General features: G+C 41.3%; 1 protein-coding gene across 7 annotated transcripts in view; it reads left to right on the top strand.

Moving 5' to 3' along the window:
* Positions 1-24,024, top strand: part of LOC148402149 (cyclin-dependent kinase 17-like) — a 29,745-nt gene that overhangs the window by 3,237 nt on the left and 2,484 nt on the right. For 2 of the 7 annotated variants that reach the window (XM_088359817.1, XM_088359809.1), the window contains 16 exons: positions 1,772-1,932; positions 3,343-3,504; positions 11,384-11,517; positions 15,577-15,702; positions 19,038-19,094; positions 19,180-19,294; positions 19,368-19,462; positions 19,569-19,631; positions 19,709-19,832; positions 20,459-20,579; positions 20,928-21,025; positions 21,167-21,272; positions 21,589-21,631; positions 21,718-21,808; positions 21,889-21,966; positions 22,678-22,799. In XM_088359817.1, the coding sequence (XP_088215943.1) occupies positions 1,803-1,932; positions 3,343-3,504; positions 11,384-11,517; positions 15,577-15,702; positions 19,038-19,094; positions 19,180-19,294; positions 19,368-19,462; positions 19,569-19,631; positions 19,709-19,832; positions 20,459-20,579; positions 20,928-21,025; positions 21,167-21,272; positions 21,589-21,631; positions 21,718-21,808; positions 21,889-21,966; positions 22,678-22,781 (1,647 nt within the window). In that variant the 5' untranslated portion in view covers positions 1,772-1,802 and the 3' untranslated portion in view covers positions 22,782-22,799. Of the gene's footprint in view, positions 1-1,771; positions 1,933-3,342; positions 3,505-5,152; positions 5,339-6,821; positions 7,346-7,431; positions 7,600-11,383; positions 11,518-15,576; positions 15,703-19,037; positions 19,095-19,179; positions 19,295-19,367; positions 19,463-19,568; positions 19,632-19,708; positions 19,833-20,458; positions 20,580-20,927; positions 21,026-21,166; positions 21,273-21,588; positions 21,632-21,717; positions 21,809-21,888; positions 21,967-22,677; positions 22,800-24,024 lie in introns of those variants that run through there. The other 5 variants (XM_088359834.1, XM_088359826.1, XM_088359842.1 and 2 more) reach the window with 5 other exon arrangements.

Below are 24,024 nucleotides of genomic sequence, written 5' to 3'. Positions count from 1 at the left end.
ATGTCCTTCAGAAGAGACACTTAATCTTACTGTCAGCTGTAATAATGTAGTAATACTCGGGTGAGAATTTTTTGGGGTGAACCGCAGTGTAATTGGATTCCCGCTCCTATTTGCTGCATGCTAATGCCACCACATTAAAGATGAAGACTGACATTGAATAATCACATCATTATTTTTTTTTTTACCAGCTGCTTTGCTAAGATGTAACATGTCTAGTCCCGACAATTTGGTGATGATGGCATGCTTGCATGAGGTGAACCTAATCTCCTTGTCTGAGCAGTATTTCTGGAAAAACATGCAAATGAGGGGGGGAGGGTTGATACTTGGGTGATATGAAATAATGTTATGAACTTTTGCTCTTTTGTGACCCTCACTAGAGCAGAGCGTATATACAAGGTTCCAAATATACACAACTGGGCTAAGAGCAATTCTGAGCCGAGCGCATCTTCTTGTAGAAAACAGTAGTTGTCATGATTGCGACTCACAGGGTTTGGATTCCCTCACAGCTGAGTGTCTCTAATAGGCCTGAGAGCCTGAAAGAATGAATAGCTTTTGTTCCATCCTCCGAGGTTGAACACAAAGAGGAAGCCAATGTTTTCTTGTACGTGCGTGTTCCCTTGCGTGTGTGTGTCTGCGTGTGTGTGCATGTTAGCTGCCAGGCACTTATGGATGAGATAGAAGAAGCAGGAAGTGGATGGATACAAAAATAATCTGCTGCAGCGGCCTCTAGCTCTAGGCCAGTGACACAAATTACAGAGAAATAGCACTAAAAAAAATACCTCACGCACACAGATATAGTATATGAATAATATGAATATGACTCTTTGAGTTGAAAAAGTGATCAGTTCACACTTAATAAAGAACGGCACATCCACCACAGAAAGTAGCATACATCTTTGCTAGCTAGTTTATTCATGCCTACAATCAATGACCACAACTTATTCTGAGTAGCTAATAGGTTAGCTCGTTAACAGCTAGCTAACGCGACACTCATTTGCTGACGCCCACGTCACTCACCGGGGCAAGGCCATGTGCTTCAAAGCCATGACACACTAGTCACAATTGATAGGTTACATTTCAAAACAGTCAAAAAACTAAAGTATTTGATAGCAATCATGTTGTGTGTTAACCTATTTCTTTTTTATTTGTACATTTGCCCTGCCCCCAGCCTGTTCCGACAAGCAGGAAGGAAAGTAAATCTTCCACATCAGACAAAATGCCTGAAGCACAGTCACGCTTCAATCGCAATGACATCATTTGCCACATTTACTTTTGTACTTTTCATTTTTGCCTTCACTTTTACCTAAAGGTTGACCTTGCAGAGTTTTATGTGGTGAACGCATATAAACTTTGTAAGAGCTTGCAAACCTTTATGTTCTCTCACATGGTTTTGTGAGGGAATGTAAAGGTTTGCACAATCTCACTTTTTTCCCCCTCAACCTGTTTTCATCTTAGGGGCTTCTTAAGTGCCATTATTGCCTGTATTTGTGTTATTTTTATCTAAGGGCCCGTCTCTCTCTCTCTGCCATGCTGTGTTTTGCATCCTGCAATGTTTGCACTTGGGATGCATAATGACAACTCGTGCCGACCGAGCAAACAAGCAAGCAAACACAATCATCGGGAGCCCAAATTACTTTTGAAAATACTCAGAGGCTGCATTTCAGTATAATCACTGTTTGATGAAGTCAAATGGGCTGTATTCACATATGACGGTCTGAATGACCCCAGTCGGCATGACCACAGCATGATAATGGTTGTCTCTCCTTCTCAGGCCTCGGGGTGCTGGCGTTGCACCTGAGAACATGGATCGGATGAAGATCATCAAACGGAGGCTGTCCATGTCTTTACGCAGCACTCGACCCGTTGATGACTCTCTTTCTGAACTGGCAGAACAGATGGCTTTGGATGAGCCATCAACAACCAGGGATAATGGTAAGACACACACTTTACGTATTGTAATATTACAAGAAAACAAAAGTTGTAATTTTTTAAGCCAGGCAACAAACCATTGTACCATTGGAGGTAATAAAACACAATTGTATGTGTGGGTCTCAAAAACACGTGTAAATCGTATTTGTGTGAATAATTTTGACACAAATCTCTCCCTATACTTTGCGTTCGCCAAACTGCATGAGGAAAGTCATTGTGGGGCGTAGTGTTGCCGTCTGCTGGACATTTTTAGGAACTGCATTTGCATCACCTCAGACAATGTGTTTGTGTTCCGCCATATTCTGTCTCCAAATATAAAACAGGTCAGAGTGAGGGAATGTTTCTATTTCTCTTCTCTCACACTCTGAGAAAATGAGAAAACATACACGGGCAGCGTTGTTATTACAACATGGATATAGATGGAACATTATGACTTGACGGCCAACTTCCCCATTCTTCTTTTTATGTTTCCTCAAGCAGTGCTTTATTTATTTATCTTGATAGCCGATGTTATTTTTAAGTCATTCCCAGGGAGAAATGGGAGCACTGAGGAGAAAGGCAGTAAGATGGAGGAAGTGATGTCAACGATGGAGGCCATTAAACTTTGATTGGTCTACTGCATCTTTTACCTACCATCTTTCTGCCTTTCAGCACACACATACGTATATTTTGCTTGATCCGGATAAGTGAAAGAGTGGTGAAACATTCCTTCCGTACTCAACGTGCTAATCAGAGGCAACGTGGAGGCTTTTCCTGGCCTTGATCTCTCACCTTTTTTTTTTTCCCTGGAGGAGATTTCAGGGTGCTGAATGGGGGCTGTGAGAGAATTGTGTGGATTTCAGAGTAAATGCTAAGCCTGAATGTACGGTGGTGGAGGAGGAAATTAGGGATTATTTAAAAACAAAAACAAAAAAACAGATGTCATGTGGGTAAACACAATGATTTTTAATCATCATGGTGGAAATTGTGCAGTCATCAGATTCCCCCCACATAAGTATTTTTATTTTGAAGTTTATACATCAGTGTGTCTTACAGTAGCTATTCCTGTCATTCTATATTTTCTTTAGTTCTTGTTGCTTAGATTTAATTTTTCAATGTGCATGTTTCACTCCATTTTTCTTTACCTTTCTCAGTTTCAGTCTTTTTCCTGCAGAGTATTCCATGCATCCCAGCCAGCTTTTAGTTTTTTTTCTTACACTTCCAAAGTGTCCCCCCAACATCTCAGTGTGATCTGTGTTCCCTTCCTTTGTTTGTCTTTTTCACATTGCCATGTCGCTTCTTTATCGTGGCGCTCCTCTTCGGCAATTCTTCCCTTCTTTGTCTTTTGTGGTTTCTTTTTCACACCTTTTCTTGCTCTCTCTTTCTTCCCTTTCTCTCTGACTGTGGCTGCTCCTCCGCAATGGTGTGCCTCAGAGCCGATGGTGGTGAGCGCCGTGCATCCTGCCTCCCACAGCGCTCCCTCCTTCCTGCGTCAGTATGCCGGTCATCTTGGCCGCACTGCCCTGCGCAGAGAGCCAGGTGGGGGGCTGGAAAGAGACAGAGCCTATCTAAGCCTCCACAGGACTGGATCTCTGGGTATTCGCGCACACACGCACGAAAATTGCCTTGCTATCTTTTGCAATCACTATTAACACATCAATGCTGTTTCTCAACAATATATGCAATGTTCGAGTGTTGTTCTGGAGACAAGCAATCTTGTTTTTCAAAACACTCATCCGTTCTGAATATGATCATGTACATTTTGTGCCACGTGCTGCTCTTTTGAGTTAGCGTGCCTCGGCCACCTGGGGGCAGTATAAGACATACAGACGCATTTACTCTACAAAGAGATGGTCTCAACACTCAGTAATGTCGTATTTTCCTTTGAGGAGGATAAAGAATATAAACTTTTGAGTTTTGTTGTATTGTCTGTCTACATGTTTTGCGCGACCGTTTATGTTCAGATATGAATTGTTTTAAGGGTTAAACTGCAACAGGCGTCCTATTTATTTGCCTGCCTGCGGCGTTACCCAGTGTGTGTTAGCACTCGTGGCCTTTAAAGCAAACTAATGAGGTTATTTGAAATATTGTGACTTGAGTTTACTGCCACCATAGAGCATTCACAAGTCTCAATCAACAAAAATCATCTGAATGACAGATTTTGACTCACATTGGGTTACTTGCTTCTTAAGAAACCACTGTTGTAATGATTTTGCTAAACGATAAGGAGACAAAAATGCAATGATGTCGTTGCAGCTCCAGGAAATTATAGCAATTTCGAGCACCCAATCCGATTGCTGCGATGTCACCCCTAAACTGCCTGTTGGGAACATTTTCTTTCTTCCACAGCATCTGGTTTGGATTACTGTGACAAGGCAGCCAGCCATCGATATTGCCCTCAATTGATTTAGTTTTTGGGCAATGTCTCTAAATTTACAGTGAAGTTTCTATGTGCAGTTTCAGTTAATGCCAGGTTTGCTGTTTTAGTTTTTCTTTGGTGTGTGGGGGCTTTAAGCAGGAATAAAACATCCATTCATTATTCTTGGCCATCTAGTGTTTACTGTGAATGTGGAAAGATAAAACTGTAATGACCTTAATCCAACATACACAAACACATGCTCACACAATCACTTTCCCTCCCTCTCGCTCTGTTAGTCATAATTTTGTAATGGAACCTGTACTTTGTTCTATGATGACTTTCGGGGGTCTCAATGAGGCACTGTGACAGCTAACATGCATTGACATGAATTGAAGGAAGGGAAAAGAGGATTTGGAGATGGTGAGAAGAACTGACTTAAAAGAATTAAGAGCATGGAAGAGCATCAGTGGTATCAGAGCGTTCCGTTCACAGTGGAATCATATTAGCTGCATTTTGTGAACTGCACACTGACTACAATAATATTCATTTTATCCAAACTAGTCTTGTGCATGCCCTGAAGTGCAAGTCTCAAAGGCAAAAAGTGTGAAAAATATTATGACTATTTGAATGATAACAAATGCCAATAATCCAAATATCCATCTCGGTAAAATGAACTGATTTTCAAAATAACATGTACCATTATTGATAACATTGTGTAAAAAAAATGACCCTTCCGCTTTGATTGTTTTGGTAAATACAACACAAACACATTTAAACTGAAAAGTTCAAACACATGTCCCAATAACAGCACATACAGAACAGTTGCGCACTCCATGACGTCATTCTGTGAAGTCTCTGAGGTAGCAAAGCCAAGGATCTTGTATGATGCGGTAGCCAGAACTAATGCTACTCTATTATTAAAACTCTGACAAGATATGTGTGTGCATATATGTGTGCTAGTCTGACGGTGGGTCTCGCTGACTCACTTTGCCATTTGGCAGTCAGAGCACGTCACAGCCTTTAAGAACCACGCGATGATGCAATCTCATTTTCTTGCTGCACTGAAGAGATGTAAGTCCTCCTTCAGTCATTTGCTAACTTGCTCTGTATGAGTATGAATAGAAATACATTTTTCATCTACGTAAGTGGTCCCCACTGTGGCGTATATATGATGTGTTTTACTGTATGTATACTGTCATATTGGCCAGCCGCCAGAGTGCTTCTAATGGGTTTGTGATTAATTTGTCTGGTAACTGGGTCGGAGCTTAAGTACCTGCATAGCAAATTAGTCAACATTCCTCTCTGTTTGACTGAAGAAAGGATAATATTGAGAATTGCTGCTCATTCAAATGTGATGCAACGTCTCCTTTCTCTCATGTGCATTAGCATTGCATTAACTGCTGCCTTTGATATCCCGGCACATCCGTTTACTTGCACCAACATACTTGACTGCAGACTGGATTTGAGAACAATAGCGTCGAGTTTGTTGAGTAGATGATCTTGTAAGTTTTTTTTGTACTTTTATTTTTAAGACTACCAAAGACTTGAGGTTTAATGAACATTTCTTTGTAGTGGTGATTATTCACACACACACACACACACACACACACACACACACACACACACACACACACACACACACACACACACACATATATATATATATAAAAGTCAAAGTATTTTTTTAAAATATTTTTGTAGTTTCTTAACAGGGAGAAGCAATTTAACAATTGGTAATGTTCAACCCCATACATGCGTTCGTGCTTTAATTGGAGTAAACAGACTCCTTGCTAACAACATACATGTTAAAGGTGTGCTGTTAGCATAGAGTTGGCTATGGAATTTACTGTACATCAACTTTTCACAATGCATCATGAGGAAAAATTAAATTTCTAATTCAAGCGTTTCCATGAAGACACGAGAACCGAGTTATTAAGATTCTATTTATCCTTGTTTTTGTAGTTAATTGACAACATGACCAGCCACTTATACTTCACTGTCATGTTCTTACCAGAAATAGAAATGGATCTTTACTATGCTGCTCACACTACCAAACCTCTGTCGGCTTCCCGTGAACCCTAATATCAAGAAATGCGTTTTTGCTCCTTGTTTGTGTTCTCTGCTATGCTGCTACAGGCTCACACAATATCTGTATGCACAGTAGCACATGTTGGGCTGGGCGTGTATACGTGCACGCCCGTTGCTAGTGGATTGCGCTTCAGGTCCATTGGGGAGGATTAGATGAGAATGATCAAAGTGGAAAGGAAGATAAGCAAAGATGGAGAGGGGGCAGGGTGCGACTTCAAAGTGTTTTAATTTCTGCACTCTAAAGAGAAAGTGAATCAAACAATGATGCAGAGTTGCTGCAATAAAGAGGCTGATCATGCAGAATAAATGATAGCGCTGGCTCCCCCTGAACGGGAACAACACTGTGGACCCAGACTGATAGGAGGCAGGCAGGGAGAGTGCTTGAAATAAAAAAATAAAAGAGAGAGAGCCAAAGATTGGTATCACTCGAGAGGGAGGAGGGAGGGTATCGGCAAGGTGAAGGGAGGGAGCCGGACGACTAACAACAGTGAAAGCTCTGATAGAACGCCAGAGGCAAGGAGGAAGACATCGAGCGAGGGGAGTGGAAAGAGGGAGAGGCTGACTCCAGTGCTGCGATGAATAGAGGAGGACGAGGAAGAGAAACATGACGGAGAAGAGCGGGACCTCAGCATGGTGCAAATGATAACGCCGCATGGGTGTGAAGAGAAGAGCCGGTTAAGAAAAGTCTCTCTTTATGATGACGTGGCAGTTTGGAGGGAAAAGCACCTGTCATGTTTGTTCCGCTGATGTTTTGTCGGACTGTCTCTGCAGCATTTCGCCTGCTTGTGCTGTTTGACCTTCCTTAGTCAGCAGACAGAGTGTGACTGCGGGGAAAAGGAGGGAAGCATGAAAGGGAGTGTCTACGGTGCAACTAGTTAAGTAGAGTAAGAGCTGAGGGAGTTGTTGCATCGCGGAAGGACCACTCACTTTGTCTTGCCCCCCCATCTCCACCCCACCCTTCGGAAACCTTCTTCACTGCTTACCTCACCTGTAAGTACCAAGGAATTTGGGATTTTGTACAACTGATCTAGACTGAAGTTGGGTGGGACTTTCATTTTGGATTTTTGAAAACAAAGCAATGGATGTGCCAGGCAACCCCAAAGGGTGTCCTGCAAGTGGCCCTCGGGTGGGAGACCCTCGGATGGTTGAGGTTAGAATGGGGGAGAGAGAGCCACCACTGAGGATGTCACCCTTCCGTATGCTTCGGGTGCTTGACTCATGCCGTCCTCCGGGAAGCCGCATTGGTGAGTGTCATTGTTTCTATTATTGATTTGCTCTCCTCCAATGGAAGAATGATGATTGGATGACCACAGTTCTTGGAATTCCTCATTTGAAATGATATAAAAAAAAACTTTATTGTACCCGAACAAGAGGTTGAGTCAATAATGCTGAGGAGCACAATTTTTGGTCTGACTGTTTTTAACAAATTATTAGGGGCGTAATTCAAAACGGATTTTTTTATTTCTCTATCACATCATGTTTTTGGGGTATCCTGTTTTCTTAAAAAATATTAAATAAATGTGAATAACACAAAGAAGAATAGTTACAAGCTTTTCAAAATGAACAAAACAAAATAACTTATCACGATATTCCCATAGTTACAAGTTTTTCAAATTGAACAAATGCATAAAACGAAATAACTTATCACAATATTCCCATTGTGACATGGTTTTGAGGAAAGCCAGCACTATTCCACTATGCTAGCTTTCTGTTTGTAGATATTGAAAGTACTGACCTATTGGGAGCCGCATACACCTCTGCACTGTCACAATTTCAATCGTAGTCCAATCGTAATTTTTATTATCAGGTAGACTGTGGACTTTTGGAAATCAGCAGATCAATTTTTGTTTCACTCAGCATAAAAATTCAATTCAGCAGATTTTTTTTTTTTAATTATTCCCCAGTCTAATCATGCCTGGAATTTCATGAATTCAATTAAACAGGAATTGTGTAATTTATGGATCACTTTCTCTTGTGATCATTCTTTAATTTGAATTAATCCACTCCCAAATATTCTTGCTATGTAGCCAAAGTAGGCTCCTTCCTGAGAGTGTAGCTGGTTGTACCGTGAGTTATTCAAGCTCTTTTGAATATTTTAAACACTCATTTACTTGTCAGCACAATGACTGCAGCAGCTCTATTCTAAATTTAGAGACCATTCTGTCCCAAGGTTAAAATCACTTTTAGAGCCAGAGGAGCTTAAAAGGATGATTCGGTTCAAAGTATGGTGAGAACAGATGGTAATGGTTTGGATGTGGTCAGTAACTCAAAATTCTACCAGAATCCCCTCGAGCAACTTGGAGGCCAGGACCAGAAATCCACTATTATTACTTCAAATGCCTTTTAAAGCGGGACCATGCCAGTATCTGTGTTCAAACAAAACAAATGACATTTAGTTGTTTGACATTAAGTGGTTTAAGAAGAAGCCCGCACACAAATGTCCATAGTGGGATGTCAACAACCCACAGCAAGCCATTAAGTCCCCACACAGGCAACCCTGCAGGTTCTTGTGACGTTTACTATCTGCTATGGTTACAGAAGCTGTTTGCAGGAGCGACAAAGGCATGATCTCACCCACTGTTTTGGGACACAAGTAGTGGAATTTTCCTTGCGCATAAGATAGCTTATCTCGTTGAACCACATCGCTTGACTATTTACACAAATACAGTGCAACACTTCCAGATATGCAGCAAACACCTATACCCGAGGTGCTTTCCCTTTGAGTGTGTGCTTATGTGCGTGTGTGTCATTAGGTAGATAATCCTGGTTAAATGTCTTGTCTCTCACTCGGGTGTCAGTTAACTTGAGTTTAATGTTTCACCACTGAGGTGGCGAGAGCTAATGCCTGATATTAATACTGCCTACTCAGCTTTCTGAAGAAATTCAATTCTGTAAGCATATCCGCTCTCATGCTTTTAGTCCATTGGAAGAGAAATTGTAAACAGTAATAGCTAACCATGACAGAATTTAGAGAGCATCCGTTTTTTGAGCAATAAAAACAATGAAACAGTTTTTGCCGTATTTTCTGTAGTTCAGTGGATATTGTGCTGCTCCTCCTAGTTTGTGCATCTCGGCCACCTGGGGGCAATATAGTGATACATTACATGGTAACATAACTAAACTCAATAAGCTACAATAAAATCAATAGTTCTTCGCAGTGGATAAAGAATGTATTCCGCGAGAATTTCTAGATCATCTGTCGACATATGTTGCTCCAAACTTTTTATTAAAATATCCATTGTTTAAACAGTTATAACTTTGCAACACTAAAGATGTTAATTATCTCATCGATAGCACCTAAATTGTTAGCATTAAATAAAAACGTTGTGGAGTAAAGATGCATGCAACTTCTATCCCTGACAATGTGACCACAAGCCTCAAATGGCCAAAAAGAAACCTTCAGAAAATGGCGCCCCACTCCACAGCTGACCCTAACAAATCGCTTTAGCTGTCTCGCCCTCAATCTGTCTCATGGCTGATTTGTTGCAGACATGATTTTCTTTACCACATCCGTTTATGTCGCCACTGACATCATCCTCCCTCTCGCTGCTGCTTTATCACACTAGTCCAGGGCTGTCAACTTATTTTACTTCAGGGGCCACAATCAACCCAATTTGATCTCAAGTGGGCCGGACCAGTAATTTCATGGCCTAATAAGCTTATTTTAAAAAAAAAAAGATGCTAATTCTTGCCATTTTTGGTTTCTAAAGAATGATAAGTATATTTGGAAAATAGTCAAATCTTGTTTCAAATCGTATGACCGATCTGAAAATTCTGTATATAGTTATACGTAGTATATATATACACACACGCCAATATCTATCTATCTATCTATCTATCTATCCATCTATCTATCTATCTATCTATCTATCTATCTATCTATCTATCTATCTATCTATCTATCTATCTATCTATCTATCTATCTATCTATCTATCTATCTGTCTATCTGTCTATCTGTCTATCTGTCTATCTGTCTATCTGTCTATCTGTCTATCTGTCTATCTATCTATCTATCTGTCTGTCTGTCTGTCTGTCTGTCTGTCTGTCTGTCTGTCTGTCTGTCCGTCCGTCCGTCCGTCCGTCCGTCCGTCTATATATATATATATCTATCTATCTATCTATCTATCTATCTATCTATCTATCTATCTGTCTGTCTGTCTATCTGTCTGTCTGTCTGTCTGTCTGTCTGTCTGTCTGTCCGTCCATATATATATATATATATATATATATATATATATATATATATATATATATATATATATATATATATATATATATATATATATATATATATATATATATATATATATATATATATATATATATATATATATATATATATATATGTCGTGTGTGTAAACAATCATCGGCGCTTCCTCCAGTGGACAAAATGAGTACCAACAGTTGATTTTAATGAAAAATTGCAGTTCATGTGTTCCATCTCCATGGGCCAGAGCCAGATTAGATTGCCCGAGGGGCCGATCCTGGCCCACGGGCCGTATTTTTGACACCACTGCTCCAGTCCCTGTTGTACATAGTTTAAAACATGTGGTGAGCACACTGTGCAGTGTTTATTGTGAGCTTAAATATTTGACTTCACAGCAGCCAAAGCCGCTTCTTGTAGCACAGACATAAACAACTGCAACTTTACACAGTCTGACATCACAGATCTTCATGAGAGAGCCTCCCTCCCCTACACACACACATTTACTAATACGTACATTACATTCTGGAGGAGGCAGCCCTGCCTGCTGCAGCGTGATTCATTAATCAGATGGATTCAGGGTGTGGATATGTGTGTGTGTGGGGGGGGCGTAGCCGGCATAGATGAGAAAGCTCCCATTGCATTTAGGGTAATATCGATCTCTGATCTCCTCATCTTACCAACGGAAATTTATACCCACTTGGCTTGCACCCAAAGCACTGACCGCGATGCACTCCATTTTCTGACCACCCCACAGCTAAAAAGCTTATTATAAAGGTTGGTTTGTCTTTCTAGGCAATCTTTTACATGTTGTCTGTTGCAGGTATCGTCCATGAGAATGTGAAGATGGGCTCAGATGGAGAGAGTGACCAAGCTTCTGGAACATCATCCGATGAAGTCCAGAGTCCCGTAAGAGTCCGTATGAGGAACAACAACCATCGACGCATCTCTAATGAGGTACAGGAAGTTAAGCAATGAGTGCACTTAGCACATGTCTGGGTTCAGTCGCATTAGGCCTTATGGCAGAGTCGGTTAGCTTTAAAAAACAAAGAGGTCACAATTTTTCATCACTAGCATACACAAAAAACATGCGCTGCCTGACCAGATGTTTGACAAAAATGCTATTCTAAATATTGTCAAAATTCTTACCAGGCCACGAATAGCAAAAAGCCACGTATAATTGAAACCCATGCATTGGGAAAATTGGAAAAAACAAATCTGTAAATCACAAAAATAAACAGAAAAACACAAAAACTACATCAATTTCTAAAATATTGGAAAAAAGACTGAGAAAAATATTGGAAAGGAAATCTGCTGATAAGAGTTTATTAGATGATTGAATATACAGTAATTATTATAGACTCAGATGATTTTTATGTTAAAATAAGAGTCTTCGCTACGGAAAACGTGGGTAAACAAAAAAAGTCGCTTTACTTTCAATGTCTCACCTGCTCCATCTGCTTCCATTGAGTCAGCGGTGGTTCTCCTCTTCACGCTGGATTACATCTTGGTTGAGGGATGGACTACCAAACAGATGTGCACCCCCACTGTGTTCGTACATAAAACGGACTATTTAATGACTGACTGTACCAAAACCCACATTGCCATCAAACCCCAAGTGGAATCTCAAAGTAGATAAGCTCCATCTGCCATCCTGCTGCCCTATGTGGTTACATTTATTGTGGTTGTGCAACATACACGTGCAATGAAACAATGAGTGTTTAAAATATCATTTTAGGGTGTGGGGGGTGTATGTAAGCCTATTCAGCAGTTACAATACAAACTAGCAAACGTATAGAGGGTTGGATGGTTGAATATAAATGTTATGAGTATGGAAAAATCTAAAGCGAGAAATGAGCAATGTACACTCAAGCATCATTGCTAGAAATTATAACGCATGGTAGCTTCCGTATTGCACAAGCTTTTATAGGTCAAACAAGACAAACAAAAAAGCAAATTATCCCCAAAACCTAATGCGCTAGTAAAAAAACAAAAAATCTTTAAATTAGCATGAAATTACACTTAAAGACACCATCTCTGATTAAATTAAAAAAGTGTAATGGGGTATTTCCAACCTGCCCAAACAAGGTTTCCTGGACGGAATTGTATGAAATGCATTTATTAAAATGAGGAATCAAGTTTTGGGGTTAACGGCTCAACCAGCCCAACCTCTGGTTAAAGAGACGCCATAATAAATACACACTTTTGATCCTGCCGTAGTCTATTGATGCCATGTTTTAGGCACACACACTCCAACAACAGAACAGAAACAGGATTTATTCTTGATGGTGCTGAATCATCTCTGGCATATGAGAGTATACCTGTCAGCTGTAGATACGATTAGGCGCTCACGTCGCGTGGTCAGACCGCGCGTCTCGGCGTGTCTGTTAAAAGAAAGAAGCCGGAGAGTGATGAGCACAGCAGTATTGTGGCAAATGCCTCCGACACACATGCAGCCACTGTCTTTGCCTGCTGAGAACAGTGGAAAAGACTCATTTAGACCATGTTTACAAGAGAGCCAAAGGAGCAGGAGGGGGCGCAGAGTGACAGGGAGAAACGCTCAGGGGCAGCAAATAATTATTAAAAACAGCAGTGATTTGTGAAATAATTTGGAGACAGACATATGAAGCAGCCGATGCAAGGGACAAGGAGAGATGGAGGACAAGATGGCAACGAGAGACGGGGAAAAACAATGTCTCCTCTCAGTTTTCCCCTTCCATTCCCCCTTCCCCCAATTTGCCTTCCTTCTCTCAGGAATCTGTCCATTCCTCTCTCCTCTCCTCTCCTCCCTCCCTCGCCTCCTCGTTTAGTCCTGCCCCCCTCTCCCTCTCCGACTGAGCATGTGGATGGCACGGCGGTCTCGCTCGCTGTGTGCGTGCAGTCATGTGGCAGCAGCGAGATCTGCAAGGGGCAACGCGCCCGCATGTGTGAGTGCATTATAGAAGGACACGTTTAAGGAGGACAATGAGGGAGCTACTAGAGCTGTTCTGCATTGTGAGTATGGCTTGCACGCATAATCACGTGCCGATCTTTAGTCACTCAATAGCAGTGAGTAAAAAGGGGCATGAGCCTAGTTCTTTGTGAGCCTGTGTCCATTTTTACTCTTTTAGTACAACAAGCGGCCTTATTTAAAGCGCCGTGTGTCTCGGAAGGGTATTTCCAGGGATGCTTATGTCACAGTCATGCGTTTGTTGTGTTCACGCGCCGTGTTTTGCCGCTTTTAAACTGTGTGAATAACCCAGGTGAAAGCCGGTCAGCGGACGTGTTTCCGGCTCGTTTGTTCCTTCTCTGTTCCGATTTACTCCGCAGAGCATTTCCTGATGTTGTCGCAGCATGGGAGTGTATTTGCTAAGGGTGTGTGATGGGTTATACTCTGTTTGTAATGAGGCTAGCCTGTAAGCAAACACTACAAACCCTTTGGCCTTTCATTTTCTTGCACACGCGGATGGATGCTCGTGCTTCTCATTTTAACACCGATATAATACCACTTATAGAGCACACACACGCACACACACACACACACACACACACAAACATCGTGAGGCTGCTGGGACTGTATGCCAGCCAGCCATCCCCGCTGCCATGGAAACAACGTGTGATCAGCACCTTACCAATTCACACATCCTACCTACATGTATACCACATAGAAGTTGCACATTGTGGCAAACCAGCTTCATGCACATTTGCCTTTGAGCAAAATATTTATTTTTCAGTTAATGGATTTAAATATTCACCCAAGATGTGCAGTTTAGGTCTGGTACTGAATTTGTAAAGAAACCAAATGAAACATTTAATGTATAGCTGAGTCATGTCGTAGAAATGCTCCTTCAAAACGGTTGACCCAAATCGATGACAGATTCTAATCAGATTTTAACGCACATGCTGCACTTAGCAGAAGGGAAAGGTGACGGTGAGAGGAATTCCACAAATAGGCCAGACAGATGCGTTCCAGATGAGGTCTGGAACTTTGTGGCTCCGCCAAAAGTGTAACTGGAAAATCGGTCTCAAATTCTTTTATTGCAACGCATGCACATTCATAAATGATGATGGTACCAGTGGAATTGACTGTAATGAGCTGCTGCAAGTTGACCTCCAAGGGAGGATTGCACACTAGAATGGCGTATCTGTGTTTCAGATCAATTTGAGATGATAAAAACGATCAAAGGGAGCTGAAATTGTTGAAAGCCTCCAACAACCAGAATGCACTAGGCCCGGAGCCTTCCAAGGCCGCTTTGAGGCCACTCTATGCTCAGCTGTCGCTTTCACTTCGCTGGCTTTGATGACAACATTAGCAAGCAGTAAGGCGCTCCGGCCAAATGCGTGCTTGCAAACAATGCCAACATACAATGCGTGTTGGTGCCAATAACCAACAGCATCAGATCATTATCATTTGGAAGCAATATGAAGATAAGTTGGATGGTTAAAAAGGAGGAAAATTGCATTTTCTACTGTATAAATGCCATTTTTTGTCTCGTACTGTGATGGATTAAGATACAGGTAACTCAAATATTTTTCGACATATGAGCCATTGATCGGCCATTTGTTTTGCTTTGACTTGCCAGCGCTGATTCATGTTTATTTTAAACAATTATGTAGCGTTAACGTATTAAATTCTATTTAGCTCAATACTAATAATAAAGTCCAATCACTGTTGAAAGGCTAAATGCTATCAGTGTTGTTGTAATGGATGTTAGAAGTACACAAATGGTGGTGCAACACAGATATACAGGGAATATAACAACTATACATTCGCTATAGCCTTAATGCCTCATGAAAAAAGGACAAACACACCAAAAGAAGCAACACAATCTCCATGAAATGAAGCAAAAAATGGGTCAAAAACTATTTGACTCTTGATATGATAATATTCCATCCTTCCGTGTCAGATAAAACTTTCGTTTCCCGGCTTACACCCAACACTCTCCCTTTCACTCACCCACTTGAATAAAGATGATCTCATCTTTCATGTTAATTGTTTGTATGGCACACTCACAAAATGCTTTCTCTGTCTTTCAGGACATAAACAAACGTCTGTCTCTCCCAGCTGATATCAGGCTACCGGAGGGCTACTTGGAGAAGTTTGCCATGAACAGCCCGCCTTTTGACAAGCCCATGAGCCGCAGGCTACGACGCGCTTCATTGGTCAGTACTGAGCGGATTGCGTGTTTGCATCTACGTACGTATGCTAAGCAGCTGCATATTGCTTTGGTCTGCTGTGCATATCTGCTCAGGCGCATCCATGACCAAATGTGGTGTTTTTTTGTTACTATTACGCTCTGTGAAACACAAAAATATCTAAGACACGTGATTACTCTCATTTTAAATGCCCACCGAGTTATGACTTACAGTTAACAATGGCTCAGTAGGGGATGAATGAGTGTTACGTATCCAGGCCAAGAGCATTATGGGTAAGAACGGATGGGAAGGTGGTGGGGAGGAGGGGTCTGCTTTACAGTTACAGAGCGGTGGAGGATGGGGAGAAATTTGAAAATATTCATGAATATGCAGTCTCTCCCTTTGTGTTGCTACTGAATTGATGCTGCTCCCTTTTGTCGGTGCTGGAGACACAGACTGTCCTTCCATTCATTTACTTGCAAACAGAATCATCACCCTGATTTACATTTTACATAACACATATTAGCAATAGCCTTGATATTCTTTGCCAAAGTAGAAAGGTTCGGTTTGGTGCTCCATCATCCATTATGCTGTTATTGTCGAGCGAGGCCAGTGGCCTGCCGCCGGCTCCCTACTTGAAGCGCTTTAATGACGCAGCTATTTTGCAGGAGCCTAACTGAGATGAAAGGAAAGGATCTTTCAAGCGAGTTTTGCAGGGAAGACGGGAGATTCACCGCGGATGAGAAGGTGGCATGCCGATGTGCCTATGAGACGTTTCACAGCCTCAATGACGTGCGTTCTTGAACGACTTTGACTTATTTCGGGCTGCTGTTTATACGTGATGTAACGGAAGGATCAATTATTCAGCAGATGTGCCGGGCCGGCTTGGATTAAACACTAGGGCACCTTCAAGAAAGGCGAAGAACAAGGACGATAGAAGCAAAGATGCAGGGAGGGATGAAAGCAGACTAATCAAAGAGAGTCTTAAAAGCGCCAGCAAGATTTGAATATAGCTTCATCTCACTAATCCCCGCTATATTAGTAGCATGACTTATTCGGAATGTTATTACAACACTGCATGTTGTTGGTTTGGAGATTTATCTCGGGTTGTTCTGATTGGCTTTTTTTTCCCTCTGCCTGAGGTACATATTTGGTCATAGTTGCAGCAACGCTAAAGCCCAAGTTAACAGGTTAGCACAGTGCTTCTCAGTTATTTTCTGTTAAGCCCCCTTCCAAGAAAGGAGAACACTTTTTGTACCTCCTCCAACTCTCCGCCGCAATTATAAATATTGCAATTTGTCCATCTCTGCATAACCTTAAAGCAAACAATGAAAAATGAAACAATATAGACCAAATTACAGCAATTAACTATCAAAACATTTTTTTAGTCTGAAAAACAAAATTTGCTTTGAATAAAAAAAAAAAACATCGCTCCACTGTCACCTACTGTAGTGGCTGTGCAAATACATTTTATTCTACAATGGCCCAAAAAAAGCATGTTCACCTTAGTCACGTGAACGTGCCCAGAGAAAATATGACAAAACATAAAAAAAACTACTAAATCTCATAAAATAAAATCCACAAAAATATAGATCATGACACTTATATTAGCATTAGTGTCTTGGTAGAAGCAGATTTTTTTAAATTTCTTTATACATCTCTTACATGTCACATTAAAAATGGGTTAGCGTACTTGCCAGGTCACATTTGTGATCAGTAAATGTAAGTCCAGAAATGGCATGCGCACAAATGGTAATGGCCCATGGACTTTAGAGTGCGCTCGTCCTTTGTTACCAAAACCACCAGCAAGTATCAGGTGTGGCGTAACGTATGTGCCCGTAATCAGATCTTTCTTCAGTGTAATTCAAGCAACGGTGCTTGCTATCAGATTTCTTAGATGCATGTCACCTTTGAGAATCAATTATTCACAAGAGTCCAGTAAAGAATGTGGGCGACACTGCTCGAGTGGCTTTGTCATTCATTCATTCATTTTTATTTATTTTTATTTATTTGTTTATTTCACATCGCTGATAACGTTTCATAGCTTTGTAATAAAAATGGGCCACACTTCCTAGTACCATCTCGTTTTCTTGGCAAGCACTCGTCATCTAAACTCTCTTCCTCCATTAGAGTCTATCAGCTGCACACAGCCAAACCCTTTTTACAGAATCAATTAAAGGGATGCTCTGGGAAAGGTTTCTGTTCCCAGCACACAATACATTTCATTGTTTCACTTGGTTTTATGCTAATTCTATTTTGCAAAAAATGCGCAGAGCCGCCACAGGAGCATTGGAAGTGAAATGATCACGTCAGACGCATCTGCAGCTCCGCACACACACAGATGTGCTCTGAAATACAGATGCACTTGAGTCCAGAGAACAAATTGAGTCAGCTCGAGTTAGGTGAGCCGCAGCAGACTGAAATGGGCATGCGGCAGGATGTTGTTTCCAACTATGTGCTGCTGCTTCTGTTGGCAATATGTGTTTGGCTTATACGTACATCCACATTTGGAGTTGAGTCTTAGACACGCCTTTGAGGAGATTAGGTTTCATCGGTCTCCAAGGTCGCTGGAGACCCCGCCCCACCCTCGCTGGTTTGGGCCCTAATATCGCCATGGTTTTCAACACTGCGAAGGTGTGTCACTTTCAGAGGATCCGAATGATAAAAACATACGTGAAACGGCCTTGACAGAGATTGACAGACAGATGAGGGGAAGTGACGGTGAGTTGGATAAACACTGGCAGGCCTGCGGGTATCACAGCATGACATAGCTGCAGCCATCTATTATTCATGACCTCAAAACCAGAGGACATACATTATACGTCTCTATTTTCTTCATTTAGATGTGATGATATATGCAATGTATTACCATTGATTCTTTACTCCATGACCACATTTTAATTTACAAATGGATCATTGCTTTTTACCTGGATTTTATCACACACTCACTTAAGTATATATTCTTAAAAGCCAACTGGCCACTGCATCGTCATGTGGGAAGATGTTCTTTGAAAAATACAGTGGTACCCTGAGATACAAATTGAGTTCGTTCATTGACTGTGCTTGTAACCCAAATCACTTGTATCACAAATTAACTTTCCCAATTGAAATGAATGGAAAGGGCATGAATTCATTCCAGCATCTTCCAAAGAACACCCAAAAATGCAATATGGCTATTTTTAATTAGGAAATTATAGTAGAGGGTTAAAAATTAAACTGCATAATTATTGCGAAGATACGCAGCCCGGAAGATGGCTGGCTGGCTGGATGGATGAATGAATGAATACCTAAATGTAAACATTCAAATGTATCATAACAGAAAAATCACATGTATTTATTTTCCCGAATGTCTTCTCTTTTAGTCTGAAATTGGCTTCGGGAAACTCGAGACCTACATCAAACTTGACAAATTGGGGGAGGTGAGATGAGAACAACCCCCAAATTGTAGCCGTCTAATTATGTATCCCTTCTGCCCATTCAATGTACTTTTGCATATTTTGCCAGGGAACATATGCTACCGTTTTTAAGGGACGAAGCAAGTTAACCGACAACTTAGTGGCTCTGAAAGAGATCCGACTGGAGCACGAAGAGGGTGCACCTTGCACAGCCATCAGAGAAGGTTTGACACCTGCTTTCTCAGCTCACTTTGCTATTTGGCTTTGACTGTCACTCCCTTCGTCTCCTCCTTGCAGTGTCTCTCCTGAAAGACTTGAAGCACGCCAATATTGTCACTCTCCATGACATTATCCACACTGACAAGTGCCTGACACTCGTGTTTGAGTATCTGGTGAGTGTGTGTTTGTGGATGTGTGCACTGCATATGCATATGCAGGGTCATACTAATGTGATGTGTTTTACAACTCTGAACGTCAACACTGCATTGTCTCAATCAGGAAAAAGATCTGAAGCAGTACATGGACGACTGTGGGAGCATAATGAGTGTACATAATGTCAAGGTATGTCATTTGGTTGGTCGATACTGAAGCAAATTCTGCCGCTGAATGCGATTACATTCCTCTTATCTCCTTTCCAGATCTTCTTATTCCAGCTGCTGCGAGGCCTGGCTTACTGCCATCGAAGGAAGGTTCTCCACAGGGACCTTAAACCACAGAACCTGCTCATTAATGAGAAAGGAGAACTGAAACTCGCAGACTTTGGTACGGTGCTGCTTTAGACGTCAAAGTTCCATTTTTAACCAGGCTGGCAGTGAATGAGTTCCTCCGACTATTCACTGGGGTTAGAATTGCCTTCTTAATTTAAACTGTAAATATACCACAAGCCAGCATCACCGGACATGCTCTGTAATTGCGAATCTCAAATAGGTGTTACCGTACTCAAATATATGGAGCAAAGAATCATTTTTCATTGAGTAACAACTATCATTTTAAAGCTAATAGTTTTAATCATATGTTTTTTCCCATTTGATTTTTCCTAATGGCATCTGGAATATGCCGTAGTGAAACTAAACCTAGCTCTGGAGTAGTGTAAAGAAACAGTTCACTCAGTTTTGCCTTCTGGTGGTGATCATTTGTTATGACATGTTAATCAAAGTCAATCCATTTTCTGTACCATTTAACCTACTTGGAAGGAAAGAAGAAAGCAAGAGGAAATATCACATCATTCACAAGACTGATACATAGAGACAACAAAGACTGTTTACCTAACATGCATATTAATCAGTTGACAGTTTGTTAGACTATAAAAGAAATGAAAATTGTCTTGTGCAGAAACAACTAAGTCAACATTTCCATTATTCCGTGCTACTTTCTCCTCTTTAATTAAGGTTTGGCCCGGGCCAAGTCTGTCCCCACAAAGACCTACTCAAATGAGGTAGTGACATTGTGGTACCGACCTCCAGATGTGCTTCTAGGCTCCACTGAGTATTCTACGCCCATAGACATGTGGTGAGCAAACACACACAGACTGCTCATATATAACTCTAATATTAATGGCATTCAAAGGAAACTAACTAAACACTAATCTGAGGGGATTATTTCAAGTGGTTGTGTCACTCTATCCTGCTTTTCTACTTTACTGCTGAAACCAAGAGTGGGGGAGGTTATGACATTTTGGTACCTCGATAAATTGGCACTATCATCATTTCTAAAATGTTGCTGACTCACAAATTCACATCCTGCCAATAACAGTAAATGCGAGCTCTGACTTTCCTTCAGTTTGTGTAACGCTACATTGCATTGTAGTGTTAAAACTTATTTGTATCAGTCACTCTGTTTTTGTGTGTTGCCATGCAGGGGTGTGGGCTGCATCTTTTATGAAATGATCACAGGCAGGCCTCTCTTCCCCGGATCCACTGTGGAGGATGAACTTCACCTCATATTCCGCATCCTCGGTGAGTCTAAACAACAGGAAATTCTTCTTTTTTTTTTTTCGACTGTTGGAAGAAATTGTGTGGCCTAGTTTTCTTTTTCTGGCCAAATACATTTCATGCTTCTGTTGACCTGTTAATAAACTACACCGTCATCTTGCCCAGGCACCCCCACAGAAGAGACCTGGCCTGGCATCAGCACCAGTGAAGAGTTTAAGACGTATAATTTTCCTAAATACAACGCGGAGCCGCTTGTTAACCACGCTCCCAGGTATGTGTGCGCTCACAAGTAGAGGAGTCACAAAATCTGGCGCATTCGCACGTGATCTCCCAAAATGAAGAAATCACTACAGTGTATGTTGTGCCAATAGTTTCTGAATGACTCGAAGGCGGGAGGGTTTTAAATTGATGATGTCATCCAAACTCGCTGTGCCTTCTGGGGAACCCACTTTTATGCAATATTTTTTTTCCCCCAGTTACGTCATTATTTCTCAATCACTAATGTCACAATTCACGCCCGCAGTAGAGACGCACCACAAAATAAGACTTTGACCTCAGTGACCTTTCTCTTCTTTGCCGCCATTCAGGATAGACAACGATGGTCATGACTTGCTCTCAGTGCTTCTGCAGGTAATCAACATACAAACCTTGGTGTAGAAAATGACACCTACAAGTGATTACATTGAAACCTCTCATCTGTTTCTGTGTGATTCAAGTTTGAGGCCAAAAAGCGCGTGTCGGCCGAGGATGCTCTCAGACACGCCTATTTCCGAACATTCGGAGAGCAGGTTCAAACCCTGGCTGACAGTGAGTCAACGGCCGCTAACGAGTCATGCTCTAACTTGCACGCGTTGCACCATCTCAGCTCCCGCCTTCTGTCTTTTCAGCTGCATCAATCTTCTCCATAAAAGGCATTCAGCTCCAGAAAGACCCAGGGAAGAGATCGTCAGTCTACCCGGAGTCAAGTAAGTCGCGAAACGAGAAGGGAAAGACAAACAGTGAGGATATAGTATCTTAGTAGGAACAAGACAAGGACAGGCCTCCTTTCTCCTTTTTCTCCCTCTTCCTCTTTGCTTTGTGTTGTCTTTCATGCTGCTGTGTGGTCAAACCTGACAATCACAATGTCCCACTCTTACAGCACACCCCGTTTATTTTTCTCAATCTATGATATGAACAGCGGCTCCTGTAAAACATGACTGAGATGTTGCCCTTGAGGTTAAAAAAGAAAAAAATACAAGTTATTGATTGTCTCTGAAACAAAAAGAAGCCAACAAGCTCTCTTAGTAGCTTTTTATAAGCCTGCTGTATTTATAAATGGCTGCGTTCCAAGAATAATGGTCCATTTTAATGTTAATTGTGTTGGGCTGTTAGAGTTGTTTGGAGATTTATTACAAACTCGAGTGTTTGTGAATGAGTAGCACTTGCAGTGGAGGCTGATAAAAGCTCAACTGTAACCTCGAAAATGCACAAAAACAAACCTACAAATTCACAATCTGTGTGTGTCTGTCTCTTTCGTTCATGTCCTTAAAAAAAAACTGCCCCCTCTTCCCCTTTCTTCGTCTCTGCACCCAATCACTCTTCTATCGCAATGTTCATCTTTTCCTAAATATTCTCTGTCTCCCTTGTGCTCCCCAACTCCGCATACTTCTTTATGCCCGACTCCTCACCCTAAAAAGCGATGGCCCATAAGCTAGGCTCCGCGCCCTCGCAGTACTTCCAGAGAGAAGCAGCCAATGCCAGGCCTCAGAGTCACAATCTCTCCTCCACTTCCACTGGCTGAGGGGCCGCTACCATTCTGGTAAATACGGTCTCTTTCACACTGTCTCTATCATGTGTTCTTTTCTTTGCTTTCACCCATTTGACTGTCACTTTACCCTTTTCCCCCCCACCCGTACTCTTTGTTGCCATGTCATATTGTGTATGTGCGTCTTAATTTGATAAAATAATGAATCTCTCTCATCCTTCCTTGCAGGCGAGTCACGTGTACTTCTTAACCATTGTCTTTTCTTTTCCCTTGGGCTCGAGCTTTTCCTCACATTTCACATCCTGCACCCACATTTCAACTTTCACTGAGCCCATCATCCTCTTTTTCTTAAAGGGAAAACCTGCTCCTGACCTTTCTGTCAGGAATGAAAGGAACAAACAATCATTTATTGGTAAAAGAAAGGAGTCTGATGGGGAGTCATTTGATTCTTTTTATTTGTAGTCCTCTTTAGGTTTCTCCACTGAGAGATGTAGTCTTTTTGTTGAGCTTCTAGGTAAGGGCCTGAAGTGGTGTGACATTTTAATTAGTAGCATGGATAAAGAGTGTTTTTTTTTTGTTTTGTTTTTTTGCAGTGTTTGATTAGATACTGGTGAGTATTTTATTGACAGAGATTTCTGTATTATGGCCAAAGAGGACTAGAAACATCTTACATGATTGGTTCAGATCATTTTGTGATATCATAAAGTTGTTAGCAATTGCTTTGCTCTTGATATTTGTTTTTTATCTGAATTGTTAAATATTTTTTTTGTCATTTTATTCCCCGACATGAAAAACTATACAGTATTTTTCAAAGCTTTCACTGGAGAAAAAACAGCACAAATCCTTCCGACTGTGCTAGATTTCTGTTTGCATTGCATTAATATTGATAGATTGGGAGCCACACACACACACACCTCTCATTTCAATGTCTCACTTGTAACTGCACAAACAAGTTTCCACGTAGCAACGGCTAATTTTATCTGGAGTGTAAGGTGTGGGAAAAAAGAAAAACAAATGACTTCAGTTCTGGAATCAGTATGCCAATTTTAGTTAAATTAAGCATCAGAAAAATAGAACTCAAAATATTTTTTTCCCAGTTTGTTATCCAGTGTTATCAGCAATCAACATTCAACACTATTTCAGATGACTCAATAAAGGAAAAGGAAAGCCAGGTTGAAGCTGTCTCCTGAACAAATTTGTCTGAGGGCTTCATATCATAGCTAATCCCGAAAATTAATCCCTGCAAACAAAAGGCTTCAGATGCTGAAGCCAGAAATGC

The sequence above is a fragment of the Syngnathus floridae genome, chromosome 2 (genome assembly GCF_059516105.1).
Source record: "Syngnathus floridae isolate MCC-2025c chromosome 2, RoL_Sflo_1.0, whole genome shotgun sequence".
Lineage (NCBI taxonomy): Eukaryota > Metazoa > Chordata > Actinopteri > Syngnathiformes > Syngnathidae > Syngnathus > Syngnathus floridae.
Note: the sequence above shows the minus strand (reverse complement) of the source record. Positions and strands in the feature narration are given on the sequence as shown.